The sequence below is a fragment of the Microcebus murinus genome, chromosome 8, assembly GCF_040939455.1.
Source record: "Microcebus murinus isolate Inina chromosome 8, M.murinus_Inina_mat1.0, whole genome shotgun sequence".
Classification (NCBI taxonomy): Eukaryota; Metazoa; Chordata; class Mammalia; order Primates; family Cheirogaleidae; genus Microcebus; species Microcebus murinus.
Genome location: NC_134111.1, coordinates 66,051,328 through 66,070,886, shown reverse-complemented (window position 1 = coordinate 66,070,886; position 19,559 = coordinate 66,051,328). Strand labels below are relative to the sequence as shown.

The window sequence follows — 19,559 nt, the reverse complement described above, 5'->3', positions numbered from 1 at the left end:
TCCATGCTTGGTTTAATGTCTTCCTGTTGACTTCTTTAAATTCTTAGGGAGGTTTTGAATAAGGGACCCCACGTTTTCATTTTGCACTAGGCCCTGCAATTTATATAGCTGGTTCTGTGTTCTCCTTCTAACAGGGAAAAAAACGCGTGTATACTCATTGTGGGATTTATGTGACTTGCACATTAGGGTCGTGTTTGTGTGCAGCTGTGGGGGACTGGTCCTCATTTTCACCAGTCCGGAGGGTGTGGGCCAGTAAGGTAGTCCCTCACACACTGGAGACCCTAGGTGGGTGCCTAGTTCGCCCTAAGACATAGAGCCACTTAAGAGTAGGCAAGTGGAGCCCAAAGAAACCCGGTCTCTGTACCTCCCAAAACCATTAAGTCTCAAAAATAGCAGGCCGGGCCTAAACTATTGTTCTTGGGCCACGCAGACATTCGAAATCATTGTCCACTGACTAAGCTACTCTTTCCATTATACTTCTCCCACGCTCCTGGCATAATCACCACAACTGAGAAGGCAGGGGCCTAGAAGACTCCAGAAAAAAGCAGCAAGAGCCTGGCAGAGCTAACAAAAGAACGGCTGAACAAACAGCTCCCTACCCTACCCCAGTTTTAAGGGCAGTCGAGCTGGGTGACAGTCAAGATCTGAGTTAGTGCGCGCGCAGATTCCACAGATGGTGATGTGACAGGGGCGGCGTTTCCAGGCCGACGGAGGGAAGAGAATGTGGACGTGGGATGGGTAAGGTTTCCAGAACCTTAGGTACAGATGTTAGAAAACGTTCCCCCTCCCTCCCTCTAAAGTTAGTGGGCCCCCGCCTTTCGTCTCGTGCAGGAGGAACACTCCCGCGTGGGGATGGCGCGGGCCGGCCTCTGGGCAACCCCGTCCAGCTGGCCGGTCTGCGGTCTCGGCTGGCGCGCGGCCAGGTCCGGACCCACGCGGAGGCAGGCGTCAGTCAGCTGGAAACCCCGGCCCGCGCCTGCGCACTGCTCCCGCCTGCTCTGACTTTGCTTTTCGATTTCCTCTCAGTCCTGCTCCTTCTCGCTCTGGGGCGATTTCCCCGAAAGCACGTGGGACGGCTCTTCCGAGCTGGCGCGTCCCTCCCGCCGCGCGCCGGCCGGCTGTTGTGGAAACTTTGCCGCGCGGCGCACTCTGGGAGCGCCCGGGCCCGCGCGCCTCCGCGCCGCTGTCGCCCGCCCTGGTGTCGCGCGCGGGTGCTCCTGAGGGGTGTTTGAGGACGAGTGGAACAGTGCTCGTTGTAATCGTTAAAAAGAAATTATGTAGAAGTAATCCAGCACGCAGAAGCGTTTTAGAATATTTTCCCTCCTCCTGTTTACTTTTATTTTCATTTTTTATTTGCTATTACAGTATTAGGATAATATTGTATATTTTCTATCCATTTTCTCAACTATATACGTGGGTATTTTCTGATGTAATTACATAATCTTTGAAAGCATAACTTTGATATTCTTTTATATGAATTGTGCTTTAATTGGTTGATTGAAGAAATAAATTGTTTCTGCTCTTTCACTACTATAAATTAAGCTGCAGTGTACATACACCCTTGTGCATAAATCTTTCGCTCATCTGGACATTTACTTATAGTGGACCGATATAGTAAAAACTTTTGGGAAATGACTATGTTCTCTATATTTGGCAATAGAATTCTGGTCAATATGCTACTTTTCGTTAATGTAAAGAACATGCTTTGCCTGCATACGGTCATTTTCCTAAAAGTATTCATAGTTTTCCCTCATATTGGGGTGAAATATGTCATATACATACAGCAATTTTTGTTCAAACCCTGATATGTACCCCTGCATTTTAATCAGCTGCTATGTAGGAGGCCTCCTCTGCTTATTAACTGAGAAGAAAATACACACACCAAGACAAGTAAAAGACTGTACAAAACCCAAATCCAGAAAACTACAAGGAATTTTAGAAATCCTTTATTTCACTTTCATTGTGTTACAGATGAACAAAAATGGCTTATACTGATGAACTGACATTCTCAGGGTTGCATAGTAGCAAGGTTTACAGTTGGAAAAGGGGAGAACTGAGGAAGTATTGACTGGTATTTTTAGAAATTCCTACTATAAGATATTTAGGTTACAGCATTACTACAAATATTAGAAAAATGTGCCTAATATGCAGTATGGTAGCTGGGAGGAGAGAGGTTGTCTCTAAACATATTACTACAGATTTGGTCATCAGATTTGTGGCTACCATTTTGAAACAGATCAAGGCTGTAGAGAGAGAACACAAGTTTTTTTTATGGGGCTGTGATGAGGACACAAAGTTTACTTTGGGGATGAGAGACCTCAGGTGAAATACTTGTGGTGGGAGAAGGACAATAGGCAGGTTCCACTTGAGAAAATCTGTTTTAGAATTCAGTTGTAGGATGCTTTGCTTCCTCCCATAAGATCTATTTCAGTAATGTGCTGCTTTTAAATCTAAAACAAGTCTTTGCATGTATTGCTTTAAATTTTATCCAGTTGGTTTCAGCCCAGCGGCATCCTAGCCTGTTAGAATATTTAGATAATTTAAAATTTTGACTTAGCAGTGGCTACCTGAGGCATGCTATCTCCTGGCACAGGGAAGGAACACACAAAGACAAGCTGATCACAAAGAACATGGAAAGTTTCAGGTTATATGGTGTCTACATTATAACTGCTCACATTCCTTTGGCCAGAGTCAGCACATACAGAGGTATACTCTACCCTTAGTGAACCATGGTAATGGGTGAGAAAGGAAAGAAAAAAACAGAAAATAATACAATCTACCAAACATGGTATTAGCTATTTTTTCTAGTTTTGTATCTCTTGTAAATTCGACAGTGTTGATATAGGGACAGAGCTTTCCAAGCTGTTACAGGTGGCTATCATGCATTTGGATCTGTCACTTTCTGGATCTCTAGGTTTCTGTTTTGGTTTTTGGTTTGATTAATTTTTAAAGCAGCCAATATGTAAAATAGTAACACATAAAATACATACAGTTTGTTCTCTATGAATTTGGAATCTTGAGGGGGCAGCTAAGGCTTGGACACTTCAAAAACCATAATATAAGAGAGTATGTGGTTACTGGCAATATAAATAGAGACACTTATATGTCATATTAGTTCAGAGACAAGATTGATTGCTACAGATTGAGCTGGTTATAGAAAGGGAATATAGGATTTTGGCTGGGCTTTAAACGTTAGGTAAGAATTTGCAAAATGAAGAAAGGGGCAGGACTTGCCATTTGGTATGTCCAAAGGGACAGAAATCAGGAAATTAGAAGCATAAGGTGGGGAGGAGAGGGCTGGAGCTAGAAGAATTTAGTTGGGTAATGGGATACTGGGAGACAAGGTTGGAAGGAAGGGGAGGGACATTTTGTAGAGGATCCAGACTAGCAGACAATGTTTATGTTTGCCAAAAATGCAAGGAGAGTTGTTAAGGCTTTCCAGCAGGGAATGACCGTATCAATGTGGGGTTTTGGGGAATTTAATCTGGCAAATATGGAAGAGGGGAAACAGACATGAAAAAGGTAGTCTACCTAGAGTCTATGAGAGCATTACAGTTCTGAAGTGATGAAGGCCTATAGCAGGGGATTGTCAGTAATGATAAAACAAGAGGATAAAACATGGGGAAGGACACAGCCATAGAACTTGATAATCCAAATCAGGATTTGGAGTCCCAAATCATCCTATTTGCAAATGTTAGGATTACTTAATTCCTTCATCAATATTGAAGCTATTCTCTGTGCAAGTTTTATAGTACCAGCAAAATAATAATAATAATAATTTTAACGTTATCTACACTTCTAGAGTCAGCGTTTCTCAGAGAACAACAAAACCTTGTCTTGGTCTTTAATGTAGATGACTAAGAGCAAAACAGTCCTTTCTGGTGGCCTGGCATCTTTCTGCACAGAAGGATGGTTTCACTGCTATGTTGGTACTAGAATCATTGTTATCACCAGCTCAGTACTGGCTTTGTGAGGGTGCGTGTGTGACAAGAAAATACAGCATATAGATGCGGAAATAATAGAAAACTATCCTGCACACACATATAGGTATATCCCTGGAAGATTATTTAGATTCTTCTCCTACTCAGTTGACTTGCCTCAAATCCCATCTACTTGAAGGAACCAATTCGTTTTATGGGCATACATTCTAAAAAGATCTAATCTACTCTGGCCTCAACGAAGCCTACCTGGGAAAGTGACATTTAAACTGAGATTTTAAGCTAAGACCTGAAAGATGAGTTAGCTAGCAAAGAAGTTGGGGGAGGGCGCTGTTGGCTCAAGGGGTTTTCCAAATGGACAGCTGCTGGTGAGAAGGCCCCAAGTTTGGGGAAAGAGTTTGGCTTATTTGAAGAACTAAAATGCTGAAGTAAGCAAAGGAAAGAGTGGCACAAGATGGGGTTAGGGAAGGCGATAGAGGAACCAGGGCTTTATAAGCTGTATTAAGACATTTGAATTTTATAAATAAGATCAAAGAAAAGCCATCATAGGATTTTTCAGGTTGGCAAATGACACGATCTGCTATACAATTTAAAAAAATCACTCAAACTACTGTATGGAGAATGGATTGAAAGGGAGTTAAGAGCAGAAGTGTGGCAGCCATTTGGGAATCCACTGCAATGATCCAAATAAGGGAAAAGTGGGGCAGCAGAAGAGATGGAGGGAAAGAAACGAGACTTGGAAATATTTAGGAGGAAGAATCAACAAGACCTGAGGGTCAGGTGTGGGAGGGTGAAGCAGAAGGCAATGTCAAAGACAACTCCTAGGCATCTGGCATGAACCATTTCTAGAAAAAGAGCAGGTTTCTTCTGCCTGCACTTGTTCAAAAAAAAATCTAAAACAAGTTTATTTTTTTAACAATTAAAGGAAGGTATTTATTTAAAATTTATTATATTTAAAAAATTTATAAAAAGAAAGAGCAGGTTTCAGGAGAAAGAGGGTAAGTTTGATTCTGAACAGTTTGCAGAGATCACCAAACATCTAAGTGGAGTCATGTGGGGGCTGTACGTGCGGGTCTGAAGGTAGGAGGAGAAGTGTGGATAGGATGTGCATTTAGGAGTCCCCCATCTGGAAAGAAATCGAAGCTGTGGGAGAGGTCATCACAGCACAGCGTGAGAAGCCTAGGTCAAGAAGCAGTCTGTGGTCCCGGCCCTGACAACACTTAACGTGAAATGGCTTGGGAGTGGGGGTGTTGGCAATGGAGAAAGAACATAGGAGAGAGGGTGTAGGAAGAAGCAAGGAAGGTGTCATCATGCAAGGAAAAAAAGTGTTTCAAGAATGGAGGCGTCAACTGCACCAGACGTTTCTGAGCGGGCAAGAAAAGCGAGGACAGAAAACGTCCCCTGGGTTTAGCACCATGGAGGTCAGTTGCAAAAGTGAGCTTCCGGAATGACAAACGACCCAAGTGTCCTCTGGGTTCTCTGTGATGGGGGTAAGGCAGAGATCTCCAAGTTGGGGCTTCTGCAAACACAGAACTTCCTTTTAGTTCTCTAAAATATGTAAACAGAACCTCCAGTCGGCCGCATAGACACGCACCAGACGACAGATAAGCAGTCCCCGCGCGCAGGCCAGCGGCTGCCCGCGGGGGGAGGCGGCGGCGCCCGCAGAACAGCCGCGTCCGATTGGCTGAGCCGGCCGCCGCCCGTGATTGGTGGAGCGGAAGGCTGGGCGCCCGGGGCTGCCTTTTCTCCAGCCTAAGACTTTCGATTTCCTGCGCAGAGTCTGCGGAAGGGCTGGGCTGCACCCGGGTGACCGCACCTGTCAGACCCCAGACCGAGCGGCGGCGCCTTGGCCCCAGGAGAGTCTGCACCGCCGCGCCCCCGCCTACCTCTTCCGGATCCTGCGCGCACAGTGAGTGGCCGTGAAGTTCTAGGTGCCGGGGATGGGACGCGCCGGAACTGGGCGCCCCGGGACCGTGCAGCTGGACGCCGGGCGAGGACTGGCTTTCGGTGCTGACCGGTGAATCCACGATCCCTAAGAGAGAACTCGTCCGAGTTTCCCAGGTGCAAGCAGGGCCACCTGTTCTCGGTGGTGGCACTGCTCTGCACGGTTGCCCCTGCCAGAGTGCTCTGGCAGTGAAATAGAAATGCCTCCCCCGGTCCCCAAGACGCCGCAACTTCCCATTTACCTTCACTTTTCCCTTTTTGCCCCCTCCATCACTCACATTTTCTTCTTTTCGCAGAAAGTTTCGTTTGCCGTGTGCCATCCACGAGAGTCGTCTAGGTTAGACGCTCCCACTGTGTGCATGCAACCTCAACAGTCTTGCCACCCAACGACGTGCTGTGTGTAGCTGCTGCTTCGGTTGAACCTCTAGCCCCTCACCGGGTCACAAGGTGGCAGGTCAGTAAATAAATGTTCTTGAAAACGAATGAATGAGTACACGACTTTGGATTCTTAACTATGTAGTTTAAGGAGGGAGATTAATGTCTTTCTGGAAGTTAAAAGTGATATTTAGTTAGTGCAAAACCCAATACAATATAATTACTCTTCTAAAAAAATTCTGACCAGTATTGAGAGTTCTGGGATAGGTAGGCACATGTATGGTTGATTGTCTTGGAATGTTATTCGTATAGATTGGGGAGGAAGTTTTTTCAGTGGGACAGAAATGAGACTTGAACTTCCAGCACAATCCATTGTGCAACTATTGCTTAATGAAGGTGCTGGACTCACACTTGTGGGATCATAATACGGTTTGATTTTTATTTCTGATTCCATCTGAAATATACAAGATTTCAATTCAACAGTTGAATTGTGTTATCCAGCACGTACTTATGCACGGCACCATCCAAGGTCCAGAGGGTGTTAAAAAGCAAAACACCACTTTCCAGCTCTCTAGGCCTTATATCACAGACCTTTACAAAGAAGGCTGGAACTGATCTCTAATAGAGGTACAGGATACAATGTCTCAGACAGCCTTATGGAAGAAAGGACATTTATATCTAGCTTTGAATGCTGTAAGATTTAGAGAGACAAATTTGTGGCGAAGCTCTTTGCAAGGGCAAGTAGCAATTGGAGCAAAGCAGAAATGTTGGTCTCAGTGGAAGAAACAGTAAATAATTTTGTGACTAGGTTGCTTTGTTGATGGTTGAAGATTTGGGAGTGGAGTGGAAATCAACCAAAGAATGGGCAAATTAGCATTTTTTCACAGGAGAGTGAGGTAGTCCAACCTGTGAGCAGCAGAGGCTGGGTTAGGAAGATATAGTACTGGGGCAGGGAAGCAGCAGGTCTTGGGGCTGGGAAGGAACGAATCAACCCTAAATTTGGGTTTAAGCCAGGTGATTGATGTCACTCCTTGTTACTAGCCCAGTCTTCTTGAAACAACAAGATTGATTTGCATGTTCTATGTCAGGTGTATGTACTAGCTCATCCAGTCTGAGCCGCCATCCACCTTGTTGATAGTAAATTGCCTGAGTTCAGTTGGCTAGTGAGGGGCTGACAGTCCAGTGTTTGCTTTAGGTCCATCCTTATTAGACATCTAGCAAGGAGGGAGGGAGCTGAAAATTTTGAGGCTTTCTCCCAGGTAAATTTGAGACGAAAATCAATTGCTACAGCTGGAGTGCCAAGGGAGTGGGCTTTCTACTGGTATTTGTGATGGTAACTAGCTTTATAGTCTAGACATTTTCTCACCCTCATTTGGAAGGACATTTGTGGAGTAAATATAACTTCATGCCTGCATATATGTGCTCAAAAACAAGCATGCATACATGCTCTTCCAGTGTCTTGCTCGAAAATCCAGACCCCTTCCTCAGAGATCTGGCAGGACAGGATTCACTTGTATCCACTCCGAATGTTGCCACCAATGTGCTGATATAAATCCTAAATTACAGCTGGAGGAGGTGGGCTCATGCCTGTAATCCTAGCACTCTGAGAGGCCAAAGATTACTTGAGTTTGAGACCAGCCTGAGCAAGAGTGAAACCGTCTCTACTAAAAAATAAAAAAATTAGTTGGGTGTTTTGGTGCACCCCTGTAGTACCATCTCCTCGGAAACTGAGGCAGGAGGATGGCTCGAGTCCAGGAGTTTGAGGTTGCAGTGAGCTACGATGATGCCAAGGCAACAGAGTGAGACTCTGTCTCAAAAAAAAAAAAAAAAAAGGAAACTGAATCCCCTTCCTCATTTATTAAAAATTAAACAATAAAAAATAAAAATAAAATAAAATCCTAAGTTATATAGCAGCCATGAGTAGCTTTTCATTTTCCTACTGGATTTTAGGACTTTGTTTAATCAGGTTTTTGTTATAATTTTTAATCTGCAGGATCATTTTTTAAATATTGACTCAGTAGTTATCCAAAAAGTTAAATATGACTTTATTCTTCCAAATTACATTTAATAATGTTTCAATCTTTAAAAATCATTACCGAGATTTAAGACTTCTTTGCACTAGACTTACTGTTTGCAGTATGCAAGGAAAAAAATACCTCTTTTTAAATGAGTATAACAAAATAACTACATTTTACCATATGAATCATAAAATATAAAATAACAGCTTAAAATTCTTTGAGTTGAATTACAAATGCACTGTAATTTGTAGGAGAGCAGTTTTGGGAGAGTTCTTGTGATTTATCTTAAAGCAAATCTAATTAAAATAATGTTTTCCATTTATTTGATAAAAATGGAGATTAATTTTAAAGACGTATTTATTGGATACCTACTATATGCTGGACATTGTTCTGGGGATACCACAGTGAACAAAATCCCCCAAATTCTTTCCTTCATGTGGTAAAAATGGGCAATAATCAAAATAAAAAAGAAAATGTGTGGTAGGTCAGGTGGTGGAAAGTGGAGAAAATACAGGAGAGAAGGGGAATAGAGTTTTCCAGAGTGGGAGGTGTTTGCAATTTAAGTAAGAGGACCAGAGAAGGCTGTCCTGATATGTTGACAATTGAGCAAAGACCCGCAGATACGTGTTCAGGAGGAGAAAAAAATGTTGACCCCAAAATTCAATTAAAAACAGACTTTAGAATATAAATGCCATTTAAATAATATATTTCAGGGAAAAATTATGTATTGGATTAAGCAAGATGTTTAAACGCAACATGATGCTAGAGAGGCTTTCTTTGGAGCTGTGGTCGTCCATTCATGATATATGTTCTTTTTCACTGTAGGATGTCTCAGTGGTATGAACTTCAGCAACTTGACTCCAAATTCCTGGAGCAGGTTCATCAGCTTTATGATGATAATTTTCCCATGGAAATCAGACAATACCTCGCACAGTGGCTAGAAAAGCAAGACTGGTAAGGAAAACTCATAAGACAAAGAAGTTTATGCTTTGAAAATACTTGATTAAGTAACATGGAGCCGTGTTCACTGGAAGACGAAGCTCATCAATGGCCATTGGGATTAGCTGTTGCAGAAAAGTTTGGTGATTTAAAAAATGGCATGTGAGGCCGAGCGCAGTGGCTCACGCCTGTAATCCTAGCACTTTGGGAGGCCGAGGTGGGCGGATCACTCGAGGTCAGGAGTTCAAGATCAGCCTGAGCAAGAGCAAGATCTCGTCTCTACTAAAAATAGAAACAAATTAATTGGCCAACTAAAAATATATAGAAATAATTAGCCGGGCATGGTGGCGCATGCCTGTAGTCCCAGCTACTCGGGAGGCTGAGGCAGAAGGATTGCTTGAGCCCAGGAATTTGAGGTTGCTGTGAGCTAAGCTGACGCCACGGCACACTAGCCCGAGCAACAGAGTGAGACTCTGTCTCAAAAAAAAAAAAAAAAAAATGGCATGTGTCTAGAAAGCTAAATATGGTAGCCATTAAGCACTTTTGTGTAGTTTTGTCAAATTTAATGTACGGTATGCACTCCTGAAAGCTTTGGACAAATTAAATACTACTGACTCCAGTTATTTTCCAACTTAGGATCTAGGCTATAGATCCTGCTCCAGGAATTTGGAGTCAGGCTATAGAAAGAAGTAAGTTAAAAGAAATAATTAAAGCCAAATTATGATAAAACATGGATTAGAAATGTGAAAAAGGTAGTAAAATGAAGACAGTATCTCTTAAAAGTGATGTGTTCTACTTTAAAATTTGTTTGCTGATTGCAAAAATTTTAAATGTCCTGACAGTATTTGCCATAGACAGTGAAGGCCCTTGTTGATTTTTTTCTCCCTCCAGAGATAATCACTGTGAACAGTTTTGTGTACAATATCTTAGAGTTCTATATTTTTTTATGCTAATTGCACAGAATAAGAAGACTTAGATCAACTGCTGCTAAAAGCAATGTCAGTTTCAGAAGAAGAAATTTAAACCGAAGAAAACACCTAAATTATTTTTAATAATTTCAGTAAGGAAACCAATGTTTGTTTTGTCTGTTTTAAGTAGTATCTAGAATGAAATGTGTAAATTTTAAATCTCTTAGGGAACACGCTGCCAATGATGTTTCATTTGCCACCATCCGTTTTCATGACCTCCTATCACAGCTGGATGATCAATATAGTCGCTTTTCTTTGGAGAATAATTTTTTGTTGCAGCATAACATAAGGAAAAGCAAGCGTAATCTTCAGGTATGACTCAGTTTTTATGTTTTAGTTGAAATATTCCCATGTTTACTTAGGACAATTTTCTTCATTCAGCAAATACTATTGAGCACACACTCATTGGTATTTAGAGACGAAATAAACAGAGACTGTAAATAAACCCTCTTTGTGTGGCTAATAGTTATAGCATAAGTAAAATAAAATATCAATTCGTTTTATAAACACAAGGAACTTTCAGGTGTGACACTTATTAGGTGTCAGTAATTATGAGAGAAATAGGATGCTTTGTTTTACTAAATATTGCTGATATTTAAACCAAAGAAAAGGGCTGAAAAGAACAGTAAGCCATAGTTACAAATTAAAGCTCCAAGGAACATTAGAGATCAGTTAGGTTTAGGTACTTGGTATATAGGTGAGGAATAAGGCTGGAACTGTTTGACTTCTCTGATGGAATCAGGTGACTTCAGGAACTAAACTCTACCTTGCCTTGCTTTTGGAGAAGTTGCCCTCCTTGAAAAGAGACAGTCAAAGGAATCAGACATGAGAGAACATGCTACAATATTTTAGGAGTTCTTCAAACGTACTTTTAGCATGCCATTGGCCTGGCTACTATATTTATTTCTGTAATAACAGAGGTGAAAGCTGTCATTTTCTTATTTCATACAATACAACCAAACTTTTCACTTTAGGTGATTGGAAGCTTTTTTCCCCTTTCTTTTTGAATATAATTTGTGAAAGTAATATTTTGATTTTAACAAAAAATAGCGTATGTAGAATTTAATAGATGAGAGATGTGGTTTCTCAGAGAATATAAACAAATTCATTTCAGTTTACAATACATAATGGTTTAAACATTCTGAATTTTAATTCATTTTTATTCTACCATCCAAATCTAGGATAATTTTCAGGAAGACCCAATCCTGATGTCTATGATCATCTGTAACTGTCTGAAGGAGGAAAGAAAGATTTTGGAAAATGCCCAGAGATTTAATCAGGTACTTTTTTCTAATAGAACAGTAACAATTATAATAACATGCATTAAAATCTGTTCATTCATTCAACAAATATTATTGAGGACCAGTCTAAGGCAATGGTGAATATCCCTCTGATTTTATAGCCCCAAGAAGTGGGGAAAATAAGATTTGGAGATTTTATAGAACCAGACTTTAAGAAAGACCCTAATCTAATAGGATTAAGTTCTAGTGAGAAGAGAGACAACACATAACCAAGGTACTTCCGGGTAGTTTTAAGTGCTGTGAAGACAACATGCTGGGTTCATGGAGTAACTGGGGCATGGGGTTGTTTCTTGAGATAAGGATCAGGAAACTCCTCTGAACTACAAGACATTGAAGGGTTCTTGTGGCTGTCCAAGAAAGACACTTGCGATCGGTAGAATCAGTGAAGGTCGGAAGAAGGGAACAAATTGAGGTTATGTTTTGAGTGTGATGCCAATTTGGCTTATAGTGAAATATCAGTTGTGGGAATGAGAAAGTAAAAGATTAAGAATGGTTCTACAGTTGTGACTTGAGTCACTTGGGGACTGGTAATGCTGTTCATGGAGCTGGGAGGGTGGAGAAGGGAGCAGGGTTAGAGTTTTGCAGGGCACAGAAGGTTTTGGGGGAGAAGAAGAGGTTGATGGGAAATGCAAAGGCTTTGTTTTGAACAAGATTGAGATACCTACTAACTATTCAAGACATTCAAGCAGTCAATGAGTCAGAGTCATACTAGTGTCAAGATTTTGGTCGTGGTGTTACTAATTCCAACACAAGCCCCACTGACAGTCAGGGTTCAGCAGTTACTTGAGCAACGGAGTGGTGAGAACAGCCCATTAGGCAGGCTGTGTGAAACCACTGTGATGTGAGTTATTCTGGCTAAGACCATTCTAGTACATTGGGGAAAGGCATTCTGGGTGCATTTCACTAGCAAATAACCAACCAAGTGAGCTGTGCAGCAATGAGGAGAGAGAGTTTAAACAGTGGTGGTGAATGTCGTTATCCACGCACTGTCCCAACATTTGTCTAGTCCTTGTTTATCTATGCCAGTCTTTACATATCTGTCGCTTCCCCAGGCATTTACTTCCCATCTCCCTGTCAAACTGAAAGCACCTCACTGAACTAAGCATGTAAAGATAGGTATTGTTTTCTGGATTCAAGTTGGCTAGTTCATCTGGTTCCCAGCCTAGCGAACAAAGGTGTCTATCAGCACTGGAGGAAACCTGGCTGTGTTGTCTCCTCGGAGGTGTGTCTGTCTCCAACCTGGCACCCATCTGGGGGGTTTTCAGCGGGAAATTTTGATCATGTGGAACTTTGATCCCAACAGAAGTACGTGATGAGCCTTCTGTGTATTTCAGATAGACTTGAGAGATCAGCCGGGATAGAGACGGACAGAAGGACAAAGTGTCCACCTTTGCCCCCAGTCCTGTCCCTCCTTACATTGGCCTCCGCCCTCCACTGCGGGCAGAGGAGGTGGTCTCTGCTGTCCCGTATCAGCCCCATCCCCTGGCTGTTCTTGGGGTCTAGGAGGCTTACCAGCTTTTGAGCTCTGTCCCCATTCAAAATGTAGGCCAACTTGGAAGAGGTTCATTTTGAGCCAATCACAGGACACTTGGGTTATCAGAGAGCATCCTTGCAAAGCTTTCTTGGGCTGTGAGGGAAGGTGTCTGGAGGTGTCAGGGAATGGGAAGAGGCATGGTAGGTGCCTCCTTTCCAAAGTTAGCCAGCCTGCTACTGGCCAGGCAATTTAGAAACATCTTTGCCTTTTACCCCCCTTGTTGAAGTAACTACATTTTATTAATAATCATGCAGCTGGGTGAGGTGGCTTGTGTCTGTAATATACTCATCTATTTGGGAGGCTGAAGCAGGAGGATGGCTTGAGGCCAGGAGTTTGAGACCAAAAAAGATTTTTTAAAAATTAGCCAGGTGTGGTGGTGTGCTTCTGTATTTCTAGCTGCCTGGGAGGCTGAGGTAGAAGGATTGCTTGAGACCAGGAGTTCAAGACTGCAGTGAGCTACAATTGTGCCACTGTACTTCAGCCTGGGAGTCAGAGCCAGACTTTGTCTCCGGAAAAAAAAAAAAAAAAATACAGTCATACAGTCATGCGTCCCTTAACAACAGAGATACGTTCTGAGAAACACATCATTAGGTGATTATGTCATTGTGCAAACTTCCTAGAGTGCACTTACACAAACATATACGGTACAGCCTGCACACCTAGGCTATATGGCATAGCCTACTGCTCCTAGGCTCCAAACTTGTACAGCATGTTATTCCTCTGAATACTATAGGCAGTAGTAGTGCAATGGTAATTGTTCGTGTATCTGAACACATCTAAACATTGAAAAGGTACAATAAAAATGTGGCACAAATGATAAGAATTGGTATGCCTGTGTAGGGCTGCTCCATTATAATCTTGGAAGGCAGCTATGCTAACGACTATACCACCAACGCCGCAGTTGCTCCATTATAATTTTATGGGGCCACTGTCACATATGTGGTTTGTTGTTACCTGAAACATATAGACACATGACTGTGTATCTTCCATTTATGCTGAAGTATGTATGTATGGAATGATGTCTGGTATTTGCATCAAAATAATCCAGTATGGGGACTAGAGGAGTAAGAAGAATATGGATGAAACAGGGGTATGTACAAATTAATTGTGGAAACCACATGATAGGCACATGAGGATTCAACAGATTCAACAAGTTCAAAATGGGCAAAATTCTGAGCCAGTTCTGAGGGTTGAGAGAGCACAGAATCCTGTAGACATGCTGAGATAGGATAGTATTGTTCCCATTATTTTTTGTTTTAATAGAAAAGCTTGATAAAATACATTTAAGAGAATATTATATTATACATACTCTAGTAGACTTTAAATGTATGCTGCCTTATAGCACACTAAATTTCTCTTTTTCTTTTTTTCTTTCTTTTGTAGCCAAAAAGTTAATTACATATATGGACAAAATTTAGGTCCTTTGGGTCCACAGAAGTGATCATTTCTTTCAGACATGAGGTAGATTCTAGGCTTCCCCTTGCTGTTCCATCTTTGTAATCATAAGTAATAATAGAGTTACTATATGCTGAGTGTTTTAGGCACTGTGCTAATACTTTATAAACATTACTTCAGTTGAATAAATGCTTTCAAAACTATCATTGAAAGTAAGTATTCTTATCCCCATTTTACAGGTGAAAAAACTAAGGTTTAGAGGTCAGGTCCTTTGCTCAAAGCCACAGAGTTAATGAGGAGTGGCTTTGGAATTTAAACCTAGAATTGTCTGACTCTAACACCAGTTCACTGAGAAGTCACTCACCAGTTTTCTCATCTGTGGGATGGGCTGTGAGTGTGTTCTGCGTGGGTCTTCTCACACCCAGGGAGTGTCCTTGCTTGGACAGCTACTCATTCAGTCAAAGAGCACAGCCTTCCTGAGCAGCTTTTTCTTTGGTCCAGGGTCTGTGAATAACTGAGCTCCAATTAAAACCCTCCAAGCAAGGTCTCCAGAGGTACAGATGTGAAATGAGAAAGTAAGAGCAGATGGCAGCTAATGTCCCTTCCAACTGTAACATTTAATGTTCTTGTGGTTTCAATATTCCTGGTTGGCAGGCCATTAAAAAGTTAAAAACTCCCCTTGAAAGTGGTATCAGTATCAGAAGTGTAGAGTGGTCTTAATGATGTTATTTTTAAAGGATGTGCTGGTACAGTACCAGCTAAGCAGCTCCTTAACAGGAGACGGGGGTAAGGGTAGTGGGATGCAGGGATGAGTGAGAGGAAGGAGTAAGAGAAACACCGAAGGGTTTGAGTGACGTGGGTGGGTGTTGCCCAGGTTCGAACAGGAGGGCTTAGGCCTATGCCACAGTTCGCAGGGGTTTCCACTGAGCATCTCCCCATAAGTCAGCAGGAGGGGAATGTGGAGCTGGAGTGCAGCTGCATTCTTACAGCCGTGACTGTTTCTGTCCCTGCTCACCTAACTAAGCCTTGACAGCTTGGGAGGGGACTGGGAAGTTGGGATCCTCCAGTGGCCCAGTCCTCTGTCTGGATGCAATGTCCCAGCTGTTACGGAGCCCACAGGACATGGTATACACGTCCAGCTGGCTTAAAAGTAGATGACAACAAAGATTTCCTTGCACAGGCAGAAAACCTTGTGGAACTGCTCAAAGTGACAGCTTATTCTGAATGGCCAGAGAAACAAACCCCTTTTTTAATCCTGTAGACATGTGGCACCTGGGACTAACTAAGGATACTGATAATTTTCATGTATTTCTGCTATACACTTTACAATTGATATAATTCACACACTTTGAACTTCTGCTATTCCAGAGTATATAAAATGAAGGAAAACTTTCTACGAAGAAAATCACTTCGATTACTTAACCCTGATAAAGATAGAACAAAAAGTAAAGTTATAGACCAATTTTACTTATGAATATCAATGTAAAAAGTCCTAAATAAGATATTAGGGAGCAGAATTAAATACTACATTAAGAAAATGATACCTCATGACCAAGTAGGATTTATTACAGGTTACAAGTATAGACCATGACTGGGAAATCCATTAATATAATTTGCTAAATTAACAGATATAAGGAAAAAAGGCATTTTCTCCATAGGTAATGTAAAGGTCTGACAAAATCCAACACCCATTGCCGATAAAAACAATCAATAAGATAGGAATTGATGGATACCTGCTTAACATACAGAAATACATATCTCTTGATTCTAGAGATAGTCTCTTACTTAACTAGGAAAACTCCGGTAAGTCAGAAGCACGCCAGGGATGCTGTTTCCACTGCTGTTTAACATCACATTAGTGGTATTGGCCAGTGCAAGTAGACAGGAGAAAACCATTAGAAGCATAAGAATTAAAAACAATATCATAAAGATATTAACTTTCCCACAGTAAGTAATAATTTTAATGTGATACCAGTAAAAATACCAATAAGTCGTTTCTGGAGCTATACAAATTGATTCTGAGATTCCTGTGAAAAGTTAACATGTAATAACAGCAAGGAGACTTCTCAAAAAGAAGAGCAATGAAATGAAACTAGCCCTCCTAGATATGCTATCAATCCTCTATAGTTTAACATGGTTCAGAGGTTCAGGCTTATGAATAAACAGACGAATGGGAAAGAAGAGAAAAATCTAGAAGTAAACCCAGGTGCATATGGGAATTTATGTGATAAAGGTGGCAGCTCAAAGCATTGGAGAAAATAATGGACTTTTCACTAAATGTTGCTAAGACGAATGGATAGCCACTTGGAAAAAAGTAAAAATTGGATCTATACTTCACACTAAATGCAAGAATAAACTTCAAACGTATCAGAGATTTAGAAGTAAAAAAAAAATGAAACCGTGCAAGTGCCAGGGGAAGAAAATGCGTGAACTTTAGAATCTGTCAGCAGGAAAAGACTTTCTAATATGAAAGAGAATCCAAAGCATAAGAACATAAAAGACTGATTAATTTGAATGTATAACCACACCACATAGCATCCATGCTGTGTAGAATACTGTGTAACACAGGTTAACAGGCACAGTTTTTGCCATGTGGGGACTTCAACTAAACAAAAATAACATCTTTCTAGATCCTAATCTCTATGAGAACAGGGATCATCTTATTCGCCACTCTAACACCTGGGCCTAAAATATCGCCTGGCACTTACTTAATACCTAGTAGGTGTATGCTAATGAATAAATCAGGCTTCAGCTTGTATAATGAACAAATAGGCACTGTCATGTCTGAGTCTTCTGATTATCAAAAATAAGGACCGAGTACTCCTAGGTGAGTCTGGATTTATATTCATTATTGGATTTATAGTACAGATTTTCATTGATGCCCTTAATGGCATGCTTTTCAATTTCAATATACCTCTGAATCACCTGGGATCCTATTAAAAATGGGTTTCTGCTTCAGTAATCAGATTAATACCCAAGATTCTGCATTTCTAACAGGCTCTAAGGTGGTAACATACTGCTGGCCTGGGAACCACATTTTGCACTGGAAGGCTTTAAAATAAATAAGGACAGGATTAATAAGAATAATCTGGTATATAGAATTTGAGAAACGCTGAAATAAATTCCCCTGCCATACCATCCAACTGTATGAATTAATGGAAACTTCTAAAAATACTGTTTATTTGAGGCATGAACTGAGCCTAGTCTTTCTGTAGCCTTATTACCAGTTGCTAGCATTTTCCAGGGCCTGGGCAACTGAGCTATTTTCTTGCTGACACACAAGTGGGAAGCCAGTAGTAAGTTTTGGAAGGTCTGAGAGGCAGATGGGGCACAGGGTATAGGCTTGGCTTGGGAGTGTAACCAGTGAGTAAACACGCCCAAGAGGATGGTGGTTGTTAATCACGCCCCTCCCGTCACAGGCCCAGTCAGGGAACATGCAGAGCACTGTGATGTTGGACAAACAGAAGGAGCTTGACGGCAAAGTCAGAAACGTGAAGGACAAAGTTATGGTGAGTAACTGAGTAAACACACATTTATTCTGAAACTTCATAGGGGAAGAAAGGTTTCAGTCACTTTGGGTGTAGACCTGGTACCTGAGTTCAGTCTTAACTAAGTTGAAAAGAAAAATTTTGCTGATCTTCCAAACGTAAGTAAACAAATAGATAAAACCGGTGACCAGAGAGACTTTTTTATGGCCCCTGTTATAACCACCAAACACTGAGCTTATCTTTTTCTTCCTGGCAGGATCATGCAGTCAGTGTTGACTTTGCCCCAGTGCCTAGTAAACTCGATGTTGCTGCTCTTAATGGGCCTTTATGTCCACACCTCTCAAATCAGGGTGTCCCTGGGTTACACAGAGCCCCAGCATAGACGCGGCCCATTTTCCTCAAGCACCTGCTTTATTCTAAGACTTAGAAGAGGAACAAAAAGCATTTCATTGAAAGAAATTCTGATACATTTCTGATTGAAATAAGACATCCACAGCAAATTTTAAGATAAAACTTCCAAGGCAGTTTATGGAAGCAGAGGGCTGCTCCGGCGTCCTTGTTGGCATATGATCACCCTCTCCACCTTTAGGGCTGTTTGGGGGAAGAGATTGAGGAGCTTTGAGCTTCACACGAGGCTGATATTTGTGGATAAGGCCTTCTGGCCAAGGGGTGCGGTCCTCCCTGGGTCTCTGTGTAGCACCAGCATGGTCTTGACTTCTGTGCTGCTGGCAGCATCTTTCCAAACTCCCGATTCTGTGTAGCAACTTTATCCTGCGGCCTCCTAGGGAAACACTCCAAGTGGGCCCAGTCCAGAAATAGCCATGGAAATCCAGAGGAGACTATGTAGAAGTGTGACCAAATCCCAGACCAATGAGGCTTATTCATAAGAGTGAACATACAATTTAGTGTCCAGATTAAGGCGCATTTGAGCAACTAAGAGGGCACTGTTAATAATTATACCAGGATGTTAAGACAGGACCATCCCCAGTTAAACAGGGAAGATAACCCTTCTTATTTGTAGGAAATGAGGAGATTTCCCACAAACTTGTTTTTTCCTACCGTGTGGTGCACAATGGAGTTGTTAAGTCATATCTCAGAGGTGGTATCGAAAATGGTGAGGAAGCCTCAAAATGTAGGCCCTGAAACAAAGTGATGGCATGCAAATCAGTCTGAGAATTATATGTTTTCCTATTTAAAAAACTTATTATGTATTCATGAAAAAAATAGAAATTATTCCATTTATGTGATTAGAATTTTGCATGTCTAATCCATTTTTGAGGGAGCTGGAATTGTTCCTGTGTTTCTCTGGGTTCCGTAGAAGCAATACTCTGTTTCCTAGAGTCTTTGGAAGGTGACGGTCAGTGGAAAACGTGTTTGTGTCTTTATTTGTAGTGCATAGAACATGAAATCAAGAGCCTAGAAGATTTACAAGATGAATATGACTTTAAATGCAAAACCCTGCAGAACAGAGGTAAGGGTTAGCAATTAAACCATTGCCCACTGGCTAGAATTTTCTGTGTTCACACTAGATAATGAAGATGATTTTTCCTTTATATTTTTGAGTATTTTATGTCTCTGCATGCTAGTCTTGACTTCTTGGTGATTCAGGCCAGTGTCTCTCAACCTCAGTGCTGTTGACATTTGGGGCCAGATAATTGT

General features: G+C 41.6%; 1 protein-coding gene across 4 annotated transcripts in view; it reads left to right on the top strand.

The window, feature by feature from the left end:
- Positions 1-5,542: 5,542 nt before the first annotated feature.
- STAT1 (signal transducer and activator of transcription 1) overlaps positions 5,543-19,559 on the top strand; it is a 40,233-nt gene continuing 26,216 nt past the window's right edge. The window contains exons 1-7 of one of the 4 annotated variants that reach the window (XM_012776909.2): positions 5,543-5,847; positions 6,179-6,336; positions 9,101-9,229; positions 10,350-10,494; positions 11,364-11,462; positions 17,832-17,921; positions 19,293-19,371. In XM_012776909.2, the coding sequence (XP_012632363.1) occupies positions 9,102-9,229; positions 10,350-10,494; positions 11,364-11,462; positions 17,832-17,921; positions 19,293-19,371 (541 nt within the window). In that variant the 5' untranslated portion in view covers positions 5,543-5,847; positions 6,179-6,336; position 9,101. The other 3 variants (XM_012776913.3, XM_012776912.3, XM_012776911.3) reach the window with 3 other exon arrangements.